The 16,671-nt window shown below is 42.0% G+C and overlaps 2 protein-coding genes across 2 annotated transcripts; both read left to right on the forward strand.

Annotated features, from left to right (window-relative positions):
* Positions 1-14,139: 14,139 nt before the first annotated feature.
* On the forward strand, positions 14,140-14,884 carry LOC147453049 (uncharacterized). The gene is made up of 2 exons (XM_086519075.1): positions 14,140-14,395; positions 14,477-14,884. The coding sequence occupies exons 1-2, from the start codon at positions 14,279-14,281 to the stop codon at positions 14,783-14,785; spliced, it is 426 nt and encodes a 141-aa protein (XP_086375201.1). The 5' UTR covers positions 14,140-14,278; the 3' UTR covers positions 14,786-14,884.
* Positions 14,885-15,798: 914 nt separating this feature from the next.
* Positions 15,799-16,459, forward strand: LOC147453050 (uncharacterized). Its single transcript, XM_086519338.1, has 3 exons — positions 15,799-16,026; positions 16,120-16,221; positions 16,323-16,459. Exons 1-3 carry the CDS (start codon positions 15,799-15,801, stop codon positions 16,365-16,367), a joined length of 375 nt encoding a protein of 124 aa, XP_086375464.1. The 3' UTR covers positions 16,368-16,459.
* The last annotated feature ends 212 nt before the right edge of the window (positions 16,460-16,671 follow it).

A 16,671-nucleotide genomic window follows, 5' to 3' on the forward strand; every position in this document is an offset into this window, starting at 1 on the left:
CATTTTATAGCTTGATTCCAGTCAGTGTTAATGTTCGAGAAAGTCTCTTTTATTAAGCGGTTGTTGATCAAGTTTCTTCCTCAGTATGTTGCTACGATTTTCGAAGCAGATCACATTAGTGGGAATGTTGAAAGATGCGCACTTCTTAATCAAAGAGAAAAAGGGAGGGGTCGCCATCTGGCGGGCGAGAGAGAATAAGAAGAAGAAGATTTTTAACGTCGCTTATTGTCAGATAAGAGGAATCGCCGCCTTGTAGCCCTGCGGTGTCAGCGCGTACGTGCGGAGAGAGAGAGAGAGAGAGAGAGAGAGAGAGAGAGAGAGAGAGAGAGAGAGGGAGATGTCAGTCGGGGAGCTCTCATGTGGAATACATGAGAGAAGGTGACCATGACGAGGGGGTAGTCTCCAAGGCTGAACGGGGTGGATGCGGAACAGCCCGGAGGGTGGGGAACGGGGGTGTTGTTCAGCTTATCGCGATCACGGAGAGAGAGAGAGAGAGCGAGAGAGAGCGATGGACATCACAGGCTTGGGGGGGGATGGATTGTGTGACGCCGAGGGAGTCTAGGTCGGGAAGCGGTCCGTACGTGGATGGCGATGGCGAGAAGCCTGAGGTGTTGATGGCGACAAGGCCATTCGATTTTGATTTGCAACTAGAAGATTCTCTTGGCATCACAGTGGCTAATTAATTAATGTTCGGACAGAAGACCCAGTATGTGAATATGATAAAAAATCATAAATACTAGAAGAAATTTTGAGATTTGTAAAATTTTTGGACGACTTTCTCACATATTTCATCGGCTTTTCTTCCATTTACCATGGTTTGCAGTTAGCTAGTCTCGATTTTCAATCGGCTCAAGACTAAGCTGAGGCAATCCTTTCCCAAACACTGATACCAGTTTAATTCAACCTAACAATTTTATCCCTTTCTTATTGTTTTTGAAAGCCGTCGTGACCCTTTCACTTGTTTCCATTTGTTTCAAGGGGTATCTTGGGTGATGCCTTGGGACTTGAAGGAGTGAAAAGTTTAAGAAAATGCAAAAGGAAAGAGCAAGGACATGGCTGGTTGGAGAATGGTCTCACCTCCCCTGCTAGATAGGTAGGTAGTACCAACTTCTTCCTTAGATGGAATCTAAAGAGATCCCTTGGGCATTAGAAAAAAAAAGAGAGTTTGAGATGGAATGAAAGTTGCCTTTGAGATTAAATTAAACTTAAAAGGTAAAAACCGTTCTTTTCATTTAACTACTTGTGAGAGGGAAGGGTGAGGGGAAAGAAAGGAAAAGAAAAAAGGGGAAGGGGGGGGGGGGGGGGGGGGGAGAGAGACATGTCAATCTTCTTGGACACGTCAAATTTTTTTTTTTTTTTAACGCTCAAGCCTACCACAAAGGCTACCATAGGCTTGTAGCCTAGTGGTTTAGCTGGACCTTCCTTGATTCAAAGTGATGAGTTCAAATAATGAAAGTTGAAATTATGAATGGTTTTGTGTAGCCTTTGAAATGGAGAGTGGGTGGAGTATCTTGTGGAGATTCTATATAAAGAATTGAAAGTAGAGCTAGTATGTAGGGTATGTAGGTACGATTTTGGCTTCATTTTTTTGAAGCAAATCTTAGTAGATACCACTGTTTTTAGAGATGGGAAAGTGTGTTCTAAGGGGACAAAACAAATCAAGGGGGGGAAAATTGAGGGTGTGCTAGAGGTGTTGGGGAGGATACCGCATGGAAGTAAACTCTGTGGGCGACAACTGGGTGCTGTGCAGCATAATGCAAGTTTAATGTATTATCATGTCAACATAGGGTAATGTCTTGTCATGTCAACTGCTCTCTCACCATCCAAGTTTAATGTCTTATCAGCAAGATTAATGTCTTATCATGTCAACATAGTGTAATGTCTTATCATGTCAACTGCTCTCTCACAATGCAAGTTTAATGTCTTATCATGTCAACATAGGGTTCCCTTATGCTGCACAACACTTGAAATTGGTGTTTAATCAGAATAAGCCAAAGATATCACTAAACAAAGAGAGAGAGAGAGAGAGAGAGAGAGAGAGAGAGAGGGAGAGAGATCTCCATGACGAAGAGGAAGTAGAAGCAGTTGCGGCACAAGTAGTCATGATGGTCAAGCGTCGCAATGGTGGGCGTAACAAGCATGGAAGAGGCCACACCAACCCCATCAGGTGCTCCAATTGTGGGTGATGTGTGCCCAAGGACAAGGCTATCAAGCAGTTTCTTGTAAGGAACATTGTTGAACAAGCTGCTCTGTGAGATGTGCATGATGCTTTTGTTTATGATGGGTATGCAGTTTCCAAGCTTTACGCTAAAGTGCAGTGCTGCAATAGTGGATTGCAACATATTGCACGCTAATTTTCATCCTCACCTTCCTGCTTAGCTAGGTGGAGGGAGAGAGGGAAGGAGCAATGTAAGGTTTTTTTTAAAATATGTAGGCTCATGCGCGAAGCATGAAAACACTTGAGGTGGGCTAGTTTACCCCAACCATTTCGAGAAGGTACTATCCCACTAGATTTTAGTGGATATTTTAGAGGGGTGGCATGGACATATTGCTCCCAGATCATGCAATCTGGGGAGATTCTTGGCTAATGGAAACGGTAGAGCAAGTATGCATTAAGAGTTCCAAAACCCACTATGCCTTTTCTCTCTAAAGTAATCTAGGTGGACAAATCACAATAAAACTAGACCAATTCTTAAAAAAAAAAAAAACCCCATCAGCTACAATATTTGCTTACTTTATTGTTATTATATATTACTACATGGTTTAGACATAATTATTTTGGCAGTTAAGATTCTTGAAAAACTTACATTATTATTTTTATAACAAAATTAAAATATATTGCAAGTAAGTTACATTACGTCAAATTGGAATTTAAGTTCTCAAAGATAAATTTTTACAAATTGATTAACCATGTGTATATTTTAATTTTAATTTTTTAAAGGCTATTATTGGTTGAATCCATAAGTTTGAAGTTACTATTAATTTTTATATAACCTTGATTTAACAAGTTGAAGGGTGACTTGCCATGATGAGGTGGCCATGCGTGGACGAGATAGCCGTCCATGTGGTGGGGTGATGAGGACGAGTGATGGTGTGGCTTGCATAAGTGGCATGGTGATGTGGCCAATGGTAAGACTCACTTGCCATGTGGGATGATGACTTGTGAAATAAGTGACATCAAATAACTAGTTGGCATATAAGGTGGAAGGCGAAGTTAGCAAGAAGGATGTTGTGCCATACACTCGGGGTCTCACTATTAAGACCCCCTATATAATGTGCGTTTGCAGGGTACTTAAAACACCCTTGTTATAATGTTGGTACAAATAGATTGACCCCTCTTTTTTGATGAATTAACAGGTTTTCCCAAAATGAACTTGAACAGTTCCTCTTGTTAATGTACCTTTGTTAAATTGCTCAAAATTTGAAAAATAGAAAACCCCTCTTGTTGAACTCACATGGTATGTTAACATGATTATACAATGGACCCCCCAAGGGCATGCAAGGTGGCAATTGGGGTAGTGGGTGATGTGGCATGCCATCCAAGCACCATGTACAAGGTGGAATATGAGGTGGTGGGGATGATATGGAACTTTGGGTGATGTGGTATGCAAGGTGGCATATGTGGTGATGAGTGATGTGGCATGCTATGGAGAACCATGTACAAGGTGGTGGATGCGTTTGAAATTTAGGTGACGTGGCAACAAGGTGGCATAGTCAAACAAGTTGTCTTTGGTGATATGGAAAGTGACCCACCATGATGACATGAATATGCAATAATATGGCGGCTCCCTTATATGAGGTGGAATGGCAAACTAGGATTGGGAGGATGGAACCAAACCTCAAACGATGGACAAGTGTGAAAAATTCTAGGCTTGGCACCTCAATTGAAGTACATAGGCTTAGAGTACCCAAATTGACGCAATATTTTTTCTATGGAGACCTTAAAAAAGGGGTTACAACATATATGAAAACCATGAGAAATTATGAAACATAATCATAATTATAGCGTTTGTAAAAACACTCGCTAGGGCTTCTAGCAAGCTTTACCAGTTTTCTAAGATAGATATGTCACATTTAAATACTCATGATACTTTGAATTTTTTTTGCATGATCACATTCCTTGTAATATAGTCTAGCAAATGATCATTGGATCTTGCAAATTAAGCCCTAAGTTTTCAAAAATTTGGTGTATAAAAATGAGGCTTTAAATGATAGTAATATTTTAAAAGAATAAAAAAATTTCATAGAAGAGTACCAGTAAATCAAATAGCTAGCTTGACATGTGCATGCTTATGTGCATATAGCTTATAAAACAAAATAGCATACATAAAGTTACATCCAATTGCTTATCAGGGTCATGGCAACATGTGACACACTACACCATGATGGTCTTTACACATGAAAAGTGCTATATTAGTGATAGTACCTGACAATCAAGGCTCGTCAAGGTCCAGGGTCACAGGGCACGCAATCAAGGTCGTTCATCTACTAGCTATTAAAGGCGGTAATTTTTTCCTAGTGTCGTTTGATGTCAGACAACTCAGCACACGTAGCGTGCATGACAATGATTGCCAACTATTGTGCGCCACCTCAGCATGTAGAAAGTTTTCTTCGCTCAATTCGTTGCAGTTAATCTACACCGCCCATCTTATCAGCATTATTTTGTGTAAGTTAGCAGCCGTAACCATTGGATCTCTGCCAAGTCAGCACACAGATTGAATCAATATTGCCATTAAACCTGCTGCTACAGGTGAAGTTGAGCATGACGGCTTGCAACACATAGAGGCTTGTAATTGAGCATGACGGCTTGCATCATCGCATGGTGCTGTAAAGAGATCCAAGAGCTCAGGGTGAAGTACTCGTGGGATGTAGAATTGCAACGCATACCCATACGTACCCAAGCGAATCATTGCCTTTAAACAATGTAATCATTGCGCCAACTCAACCCGAGTTCGGTCAAAGAACACTCATTGGCCCTGCTCTCCTGGACACTTGACGGTCGAGAAAAGTCGTCCAATGACCTTTCCCACATGATATGTGCTCCCCCACGGCTCCCTGCCTCCGCCGGTCACAATGGGGTCACACATATTATGAGGAAAGGTCATTTGTTTTTGGTGAAGTGTGTTGCACGACGATTGATTCTTGCCTCCTGAAAGTGGATACAACAAAGATTTAGGATCACTGTTTTCTTTTGTTTTTTAGGCCTTGACTGGCTTGTGTCAGAGATCCCATTAAAATTTGTAGGAGTGGGCAATACACCAAGCTCCTCACCCCACCAAAGTTTTATTGTGATCAAAGTTTGAGAGGACAATACTATGCCATGCCATAACCATATTTTTATTGTAGGCCTTACTTAGAAATCTATGGAAGAAAAATGGCTATGGTGCATCATGAGATCAATGTGTTGATGTCAAATCATAGAAAAATGTGTGGGAGCAAGGGATGCACACATCTCACAATCCTTGCAAAGTTTGTTTGGAATTGCACTCCGATCGCAATGGTCCCTATGGCACAATAGCCATATTTCCACAATAGACCTTATTGGAGGTCTACGACAAAAAAGGCTATGATGTGGCACGAGGCCATTGACTCATTGCCAGATTGCAATAACTTTGGAGTGCTAGGTAATATACCAATCGATCTTCCCTTGTAAAGTTTTATCTTAGACAAGTTTGACACATGGTATGTTGTACCACCATAGCCATAATTTTGCCAAAGACCTTACTTGGTATTAGTTGCTCAGCACATGCCATTGCGAAATGGGAACACATGCCATTGAATGTGGGATTCCATATTTTTTCCAAGTCCATAATTGTATTATTATTTTTACAAATGTATACGAAAGCTCTTATTAATTAGATTGTGGTCAATTGCTTCTATCTTGTATCTAGTTTGTCTACTACACTTAGTTTACTAGTTTTATGAGATGTATTGGCAAGAGGAACATATTTTGACCATTGACAAAGTATAAAGGGTAGTTTTGTAAAATGAGCACAAACCTTTTGGACAATGAATTGAGCACTTAGCATGTTGTCTACTTCTATCTACCTGTGTGCTTTATCTATTTGTATCTCTCGAGTGCAAAGTCCTATTTTGATTTTGAGTTGGGCTTTGCATTGCTAGGTGAAAGCTCTATGTGTCACATAAATCACTTGCCATATGACCCTCCACATTCTATTTGCAGTCACAACTTGTGATTTAAGTATCCGTTTGTGATTCCAAGAGTTGTGGTATGGAGCAAGCTTTCGGAGCGAGCTTCGGAGAGAGATTTTTAAAGGTATTGAATCAAATGGTAAACTACTAAAAAAAGATCACTCCAAAAAGCTCGCCCCATAATCTGAACTTGGAAAGCTCTCTTCAAAATGCTTGCTCCAGAAAGCTTGCTGTAAAGAAAAATTCAAGAAAGCTCTCTCAAGTAGATCTCCTTATAATCTTGACTTCTCTCCCACTCTTTTGTTACAAACCGTTTTTCTAAATTTTTGTCTTTCCAACCGTATGCACCAGTTATACCAATTCAATAAAATATATCAACTGTTTGCACCAATTTAGAGCCTTACATCATTATCTCCATCCCCCTTTTCTCTCTCTTCTCAAACTATTTAGGTCGCTCTCTCTCTGTCTCTCTCTTCCAAATTGCTCCCTCTCTCTCTCTATCTCTTCCCCACCCTCTCTTTCTTACAATTTGCAAAAAGTTCATATGAAGACAAGAAATCCAAACAATTGCAAGCGTAGAGAATATGAAAAAAAATATTTCCATTACATCACAATAAAAATGTGGCCGTTTACATTGGGTTAAAAAATGTTAAGATTTTGCATATTCTTGGGTTCATGTAAACATTTATACTCTTAAGGCATGCGCTGGCAATTCTAATTGTACGATGCTTGGCTTTTGTTCCACCAATGATGCTTCCCCTGCCGTAGGATCCATCTCATCCACGTGCCTCTTTCCACGCTCATGCAACTCTCTGAGGTGAAGGGCTCTTGTAGATCCAAAATGGAACGAAGTTTGGTGGAAAATTTCTCGTTGTCCTCGATTATTGTAACCATTTGACCCATCTAGCTTCCTAGCAATGCCAGTGCCACAAACTCTCCTCTGTATTGTACCACAATGTCAAGCTCATTTGTGTATTGTACAATCAATTGCCCACGTTCCATACCTCCTACAAACCAAACATGGTCAAATGAAGTTGTGAAATCATTTTCTCAATTTCAAAATGTCAAAGTATACCTTATAATGGTGTGCCATCTTCTTGTTTTGTGTAATCATCCTCTTCCAGCGTATCAAACCATGTGTCTTCATGTGGCGACTCTATGGTTTGGTTTAGCGAGACGAAAGCTGTTTCCTCATTACAAAGACTAAGAATGAGCGCTATATCCTGTTTTGTTTCTTGTAGATTGGTGTCTTGTAGACTACTACATTTGTGTGGCTCTCATGCCATCCAACAACACTCGAGATGTCACGAACCATGGCATAATTATCAGCTTAGCAGAAAACCACAAACATGCCTTTGTCTTTAGCCATTGCATACGCGAGTCGAGCGAATCATCCAAACTGGCATACCTTCATTTTGTTCCACTATGGTACCTCATATTCTGCAAGTCCATGCACAGGAGTATTGGCAGGTAAAAACAAAATTGATACATTCACTGACAGAGTCAACAACTGCCCCATCATGAAATAGACAAAGGTATTTCTTGACAATGTATGGCTTGACAATGCTCAACAAGGCATCCTTTGTTTCTTCCTCTGTCTTATTTAAACTAAAATGTGCAATTTGAATATGATCTCCATTACTATCTGCAATAATCTCCAATACCACACTTTGTCAGTATTTGAGAATTTTTGAAAGTTAAATGCTAGAACACATCATGTAGTTCAAGCCTCACTCTATTCCACATGAAAGACAAAAACCATTTTTTAGGAGACAGCCACCGGATGATGAGTACATAACTATTGGCAAGTCAATTTGCAAAGTCAATTATGTGCTTTGTAGACATCCCAAACCTTTTTTCTCAACACATTAGAAAGAGAGCAATTACACATAGTGAAAAATCTTGTGTAATCTTTTATGAATGTTTACACAACAATACAAATTTCTCAACCTACTTTTTTCCTTGGTGCAAATAGGTTTTTGCGAGCCTTCTCCAGAATGCTCCACCTGCATAACAAAAATTGATGTGCTATCAAGGCAAGCTTTCATCATCAAATTGGAAATGTAGTGTTTATATAGTAGACACTAATCGCACACGTGAGACGTAGTAGCTATCTTCTCTTTGAGACACCTGCAAACTAGACTATGTAGCCGTTGGAATCTCAGAGTACGTTGTGGCACATGTTGTGTTGCTTGATGAGCTCAATCCTCCTTATCCTTCACTGCTTCATTGTGTGCCTTTTCTTCGTTTGCAAGGAAGTACCCCTCGCCATACTCCAAGAACCACGACATACTCAAGTACATGGTGCTCTTGAAATTACATTCTATCTGCATTGGGGTGAAAATTCTATGTGATTTTGTCTCATTAAGCAATACATACAAACTTTTTACACCTTTAATATTGAAGTTGCGCTTAAGCAACCATCTAAAACAATCAAAAACGTTATTAGTATATGGAGACAAACTTGCTCCATCACAACACAAAAATGAATTGTACACACCTGTATAGACATCATTTTCCCACATTTTCCAATGCCTTGCTCACCTCGGACAATGCCCCTTTCTTTATTAAGCCGAGCTCGTAAGCAAATGTCTTACCCCTATGTTGTATGTCATCCTCAAAGAACGAGTCAAGGTTCAAACCAGGTATCACTTTCAAGTGAAGGCTTCTGACAGAGTTCGATCCGCAACCACTCTCGAAACACCACCGATTCTCCTGTTCCAATCACACATCTTATGGCTCGCACAATCTCAAACTCTAATCAAATATTTGAAGGCTACATGAGTCAGTTCAGTTACCAGATTGAGGGATGTCCAAACTCTTTACATCAGTAGGATCACTTGAAGCCATTGCCTAAAGGAATTACATCTTCTTTCACTACAAGAGGCTATTCATATTAGCGACGCTCACACAGCGACGCTCAAAAAAAAATTTCCTGGCGTCGCTATGAGCGTCGCAACTTTCTTTGTAAATTTGCGACGCTCATAGCGACACCGGCTGGGCTAAAAAAATAACCGAGCGCGCCCAAAAACTCAGATCTCAGATCTGAGTTGAGTTTTTCGGCGCTCTCAAGCAAGGAGCAGGTAACGCTCTCCCTCTCTCTCTCTCTCTCTCTCTCTCTCTCTCTTTTTCTTCTCCACACACACACACACACACACACACACACACACACACATACGAGGAGAGGAAGGAGAGCCAGGTATGCTCCTTCCCTCTCCTCATTCTCATGTTCCCTTCCCCTCTTTCTCTCTCCCTCTCTCTCTCTCTCACACACACACACATACACACACACACATAGTGTTTTTGAGAGAGAGAGAGAGAGAGAGTACAAACAAAAAAAAAAATGCACACACACATACATAAACAAAGAATGCACACACACATTGAGAGAGGAAAAGAGAGAGAGAGCATGCATGAACAAAAAACGCACGCATTGAGAGAGGAAAAGAGAGAGAGAACATGCATAAACAAAAAACGCACACATTGAGAGAGGAAAAGAGAGAGAAAACATGCATACGATCCAAAAAAACGCACACACATTGAGAGAGAAAGAGAGAGAAACTAATTTAACGTCGTAGGAAACTAATTAAAATTAAAAGACCTAAAGATCTAGTCGACGAGGAGTTGAACTCAAGACCTATTATTCAAGAGGGAAATGGCATAATCAATCTATCATACTTGGCATGGGTGATAGAAAGGTTATACCATTTATCTCTTTTTATTGGCACACACATCCACACACACGCACACAAACAAGAAGAAGAGAGTTATAACATCGTAGGAAACTATCTTAAAAGACGTTAAAGATTAGGTTATATGTAGACTCACATTAAATTAGATTTAGGTTTATTTTTAACTAGATTTACGTTTATTTACGCTAGATTTAGATTTACGTTATATTAGATTAGATTTAGGTCTCCATAGACTGCGATGCCTGCATGAAGCGGGTGAAGAAAGCCCTCAATGGAATATAGGGTATTGCTGCCTTCACTCATGGTGGGCTCCGTCGATCCAAAAGTACTGGTGAAATGTCTTCAGAAGATAGGGAAGAAGGTGGATCTTCAGGGCGGCAAGAGTCACTACATCCCCGACACAATGACCATCTAGACAACCTCTAGTCATTCAACAACAACTTCAAAGTTAGTAACAAGAGCAAGAACGGTCTAAAGGGCCAATTGCTGTCGTCAGATGTGGATGGAGATGAGGCAGCGTCACCGCCGGAAGTTAACTCTCACATCTTTAGTGATGAGAATGCCAACTCTTGCCGAGTTTAGGGAAAAATTATGTGTTAAATCAGTTTTAAGGTTCTTATAATCCCTGTTAGTTTAGTTCTTTGTTTTTAATATAACATAATTTACGTTAGATTTAGATTTATGTTATATTAGATTAGACTTAGGTTTATTTAGGTTTACCCACACACACACACACACACACAAGAAGAAGAGAGTTTTAACGTCGTAGGAAACTATCCCAAAAGACGTTAAAGATTAGGTTAGATGTAGACTTACGTTAAATTAGATTTAGGTTTATTTTTAGTTAGATTTACGTTTATTTAGATTTACGCTTATTTACGTTAGATCGAGTCCACGTAAGAATTACTTACGGTTTAGGGTTTAGAGTTAGACGAACATTGAAAAGATCTACTGTGTAAAGATGTTAAGATGCTGTGAAGTGCTACAGCTAGAGAAGAGGCAAAGGGGTTTTGTCCACTACATGCAGTATCATGTAGACGTGGGTGTGTAGATATCTTGTACCCACAAATATAGGTATTGACCAATAAAGACGAGATTATAACCCGGTGGTTCTGATCTCTGTGCACCTCTAGACCGAGGTGTGCGGGGATTGGACATGACTAGAGAATGTGAGGTAAAGAGAGAGAGAGAGAGAGAGAGAGAGAGAGAGAGAGAGAGAGAGAGAGAGAGAGAGAGAGAGAGAGAGAGAGAATGCCAATAGAATATTAAATTTGTTGTCCAGGTTATAAGTTTTTTATCCTCATTATGAGTAGTGACGAGGATCATCATAGATAAGCCTTTCTGAATCCATGATCGTCTCGATCATTTCATCAATCTCGGGCTCAAACATTGCCTCGTTGGGAATGTGCTCTGTATGATCATCCCCCGAGCTGTCAGAGGCTACATCTTGTGGCCTCACATATGCTGCTTGACCAAAGCGCCTGCGAACACGTCTATTGGGTTGCAAGATTGCTGCTTGTTGGCCAGCGTCAGAGTCCGACGAGTTATAATTGGCAACAACTCGATCTATAATAGATGGATCGAACTCGCCAAATTCGCGAACGTGCTGCAAAGAAACACGTCTTGTCCGTCGCACAGCATGCTTGCATTGATTACAAGGACATAAGACTCTCGTTGAGAGATAGTGTCACCTGCGTTGCAAACGGGACCTGCAGGCAAGCAAACGCATACACAAGAACGCAACTTGAAAATTGAACGCAAGAGAGACACGAGAGTGAGGAACGCGAACGAATGATCAATATCATAAGAAAGTGTCGAATACAAGGGACGCAAAGAATCACATGAAAACGGGGCTCGCAAGTTGGGGGAAGTGGCACATACTTCCCTTATAGGGCCCCCCAGTGCCCCCACCCACGAGACACACATAGAGCCGAAGATGAAAAAGCTTGAGATGCTCATATTGTGGGCACCCCTTTATTCAAAGTCTTTTGACTTTCCACGTTCAAGAGGCTTTTCATTTTCTCACTATTAGATCTCCACGGGACAAAAATTCCACAAAAGGTTTTGCGACATTTCCCTCTGCTTCCTCGCATCAAGCATTTCTTCGAATGTAAGTCCATGGCCGCCCTAGCATCATGGCATGAGGAGAATAAATCTTCGGATGGTGTGCTACGAATTCCTGCAGATTGCGTAGCCTGGAAACATATAGATGGAACATGGTCGGATTTTGCCAAGGAAGCTCGAAATTTGCGCTTAGGCCTGGCTCTGGATGGCGTAAATCCATTTGGTCAAAGATCAACATCTTACAGTGTATGGCCCGTTGTCATCGTCAACTACAACATTCCCCCGTGGTTGACTACGAAGAAGGGGCACCTATGGCTAAGCTTGATTGTGCCAAGGCGATATAAAGTGGGGAATATGGATGTGTATCTTCGTCCACTATTGGAAGAGCTACAACAATTGTGGATTGGCATAGAGGTGGTGGATATGAGCCGACACACAGGACGACAGAATGTTTTGATCAGAGGCATTCTAATGTGGACCATGCATGACTATCCCGGGCTAACAGAATGCTCAGGTGATCTATTGACACTCCTCACTCAGACACTGTAAATCTTGTTTTTTCCCATAGTTGATCTATTATCATGTGTATACATGCAGGGCTTCAAACAAGCGGATACAGAGCATGTGTCACATGTGGACCTAGACTGAATGCACGTAGGGCACCCTCACTGAAGAAGCAAATCTACGAAGGTCATCAAGCGTATCTTCCAGAGAATCATGTGTTACGCGACGGCTTTTTGGGAAGAGAGCCACCAAGGATGTCTGCACAAGCATGGTTAGAGCAGAAGGAGATGTGCGATGACGGATTGCCTCCAGGGATGAAGAGACTATCTCTATGGTACGAGTTACCATACTGGCCCCGACTCATGATCAATCACTTGCTCGATCCAATGCACATATTCAAGAATGTGGGTAATCTACTATGGGACCATCTGACCGGCAAGAAAGATACTTTGGGAGCCAGAGTTGACCTTAGAAATGTGGATCGTATGGAGCAATATTGGCCGCAAACAGCGTCTGATGGATCGATAAAACTCCCTAAAGCACCATGGATTTTCACAGGAGCCGAAGAACGCAAAGTAAAAGAGACCATTCGATCTTTGCGGACCCCCACTGGCGTAATGCACTCGCTCCGAACGTGTTTTACTAAAGAAGGAAAGCTTACCGGTTTGAAGTCACACGATTGGCATAAAATGTGTCAGGTACGTTCATAGTGGACTTTAATATCATTGCATAAAATGTGGACTTTAATATCATTGCTGCACATACTTTACAGTTTATTTTACCGGTTGCTATTGAGGGATGTTTGTCTCTCGACATCCGTAACACAATCTACAAACTTGCAAAGCTGGTGCAATGGATCTCACAAAAGGAGATCAACGTAGACTCCATACCATTCGTCAAACTAAATGCTGCGGAGCTTGTGTGCATGTTTGAGAAACATTTTCCTACCACAATGCTAACCATTCAGGTGCATCTTCTTGTTCACATAGTTGATGAGGTGGAAATAGCTGGCACAGTTCATTCCAGATGGATGTTCTTCTTAGAACGTTTCATGAAAACGCTTAAGGGATATGTGCGTCAAAAGGCACGTCCGGAGGGTAGCATGGCAGAAGGTTGGTTGGTATCAGAGTCCCTAGTGTACATTGGAGAGTGGCTAGACGGATTTGATAAAGCCCGGGACACGCTATGGCGAACCATAGATGATGAGCGCATATCTGGGATTGTCATGTGCAATCTCGGTGTTGAGAAGAAGATGATGGAAGATCTAGAGGCTAAAATCAACCGATTTTGCATGCTTCACAATCCAGTGATGCAAAAGTGGATTTCACAATATGAGGATGCAAAGCAAGAGCGACAAAGGGCACGAATCGAGTGGAGACGGGGAAGACGACCACCGATGCACTATCCAGCGGTTCTGGAGAGCCTACCAACCTTCATGAGCTTAAGATGGTTGCACAACCAATTGAAAAGCACACAACAATGCGGTGACGAAGTGACTGAGGAAGAGTGGGAGTACTCTCGGGGTTGCGCGACCAAGGTAAGTTTGCAATGTACGACTAGCAAGTGACTTTATTTATAAACGTTTGAACGGCCACTCATAATCTTTGTTCGTTGTAGTATAAGTCATACACAGCAGCATGGTGTAAAGGTCGACATTTTAGGGTGGAACGAATCGACAACCAAAGCGTTTTACTCAAGATTGTGGAATCATGGCAAAATTTGAACAGTCTAGTCGACGACGTTCCTCTGATGCAGATCTTGTGGTGGCGGAACTCACTTACTTCGGCACGCTGCAAGAGATTTTGAGGATCGATTACAGAGGATTTTTTGTCGACTTGTTCGACGTGCAATGGTTCAAGATAATCATGGAGGGTCGCAACGCTACTGTGCGTAGAGGAGAGTCTGGTTTTCTTGAGGTGGATTCTACTAAGAAATGGACTGACCTAAGAGACACTTTCGTACTACCCGAGCATTGTGAACAAGTAAGTATGTAAATATTTAACATCCCCCTTTTACAAGTTATGTGCTTGAAAGCTCTCATGTAAGTTATGTGGCTCTGGCAGGTAATATTTCATCCTACAAAGTCTACATCAAACTGGTGGTACGTCATAGAGATAGCCCCTCGTAGTGCAAGGACGTATGAAGGCTACCATGTGCCAATCACAACGGCATCAATGGAGGAGATCAGAGAAGATGCTCAATCAGAAGCCGCTGCGGTGGTGCCAGACGAGCATCAAGATGCTACTACTCTATATGGGGTGCATGCAGAGGAGCTACAAAATGAAACAGAGGATATGTGTTTAAACGGAGAGCTCTATATAGATATAGGAAGTTATGCTGAGTTATGCGAGGATGAGAGAGAGATCTCTTAAAGCCACAAATATTGTATTTGAACAATTTTGCTCCGTGTTGTAAAAGCTCTGGCTCTCTAAGTACCTTCCATGGTGTATAACGCTCTTTTCTACTCGCGCTCACATCTTTCGATTGAAAATTCTGCGTTTTCGACTTGCCTCTTCTATCACTCAATTCATTGCGTCATTGTATTTATATGCGTCATTACGTCATTGTATTTAATGGTCTTTGCGTCATTGTCTACTCTATTCATTCAATATTAAGTTTAAATATTCGTGTGTTTAATGCAGGTATGGATGATGAGGAGTTTCTTTCTTCTTTGTCACCGCAGCAGAGACAGTGGTACGTGGAGCGTCATCGCTCTGGCGCATCATCGCGCGTTCCTACTCCATCCGCATCTCCCTCTCTTTCGGAGCATTCGGCGCACTCCGAAGCTTCGGCGTCGACGAGACGAGCTTCACACTCGTCTAGACACCGGTGCTCTAGTGGTGGCGGTGGCGGTTGTTGTGGGGATTCCGCCACCGATGCCTCCACACCGCCTCGTGTTCGACGAGGCTCTTTACCCTCCCCTTCTTTGCCCGCCCCCACACCAGCCACAACATCGCCATCTACGCCAGGTTTTGCACGGCTGACTGTTCCTAGAAGCTACACACCTCTACCTACTCCGCCAGGAGCCACCCCACTTGACACTCCTCGCTTTGGGGCCCAGACGCCGGTGGAGACACCTGACGTCCGTACCCCCATCGACACGCCGCTAGAGACCCCTGTCGGGACACCCAGGTTCACGCGTCACCGGCCAGAGGGCTTGTCTTACTCCATCGACTTCAACGGCGGCATCATCATGGATGATGACGGCAAGAAGGTGATCTCGCGCATGCGTGGTCTTTGCTCTCAGCTGTTTAGACACTACATACTAAACAAATGGAGTGAAGTACCAAGTGATTTAAAAAACAGATTCATCAGCATACTTCATGATGAGTTTCCCGTTCCAACACGGGATCAGCGCTTCAATGAAGACCTGATGAAGATTCGAATGCACGAATACTGCAAACACAAGCGTTCCGAAGTGCAAAAAGCAATCAAGAATGGGTGGAACAGGCCATATTGGTTGGCCAAAGAAGATTGGAAGAATGCGAAGAAAGCAGCGCGCGAGAATCCCGACAAGGGGAAGCAACAAAAGGATGCTGCCAGAGCGCGAGTAGAGGCAGGGAGCTCGCACCACTTGGGGAGCGGTGGATGGGCATCATTTGAGGCCGATTTTGTAAGTGTTTTCACATTGCTCTTTATGTTCGATAGTTTAGGGTTTATGAGTTTTTTAATTCTAACATAATGAAATCTTTGTATGTTTTGACAGTGGTCGATGACAGGACGTGATCCCACACCGTACGAGCGCGAGTACGCAGGCAGGAAGGGCTTAAACGCCCTGATGGACATTCTCAGTTCTCGCGGCAGCATGGTTAGTATTAGGGTTTACTCTTTTTTGTTTTTTGTATTGTTTTATAAATGTCGTTATATGTTTATACTTACTGAAAGCTGTCTTATTGTCTTTTTTTGCAGAATCCGACAGATACGCCGCTTGGACGCGATGAGACGTCTGACTAGACGACGTCAGTTTAGCCGTAGCTAGATAGCATTAGTTTAGGGTTTCTCATAGCTTATGTATCATGAGACGGATTTTATACGTCTTTTTGAACCATGTATATTATTACATTTGTCACCGCAGTTCCTTTTGCCAATAAATTCTTTATGCCTATGATGTTGTACAATTGTCATTATTACATTTGCCAATCAATTCATTTTGCCTATGATGTGTACAATTGTCAATTTTGCAAACAATGCGTCTTGTGGGTGACTATTTTGGGTCTATTATCTACCCTTGCACTTTTTTTAAAAAGTGAATCAAGTA

The sequence above is a fragment of the Adiantum capillus-veneris genome, chromosome 8 (genome assembly GCF_014529385.1).
Source record: "Adiantum capillus-veneris isolate H3 chromosome 8, ASM1452938v2, whole genome shotgun sequence".
NCBI lineage: Eukaryota > Viridiplantae > Streptophyta > Polypodiopsida > Polypodiales > Pteridaceae > Adiantum > Adiantum capillus-veneris.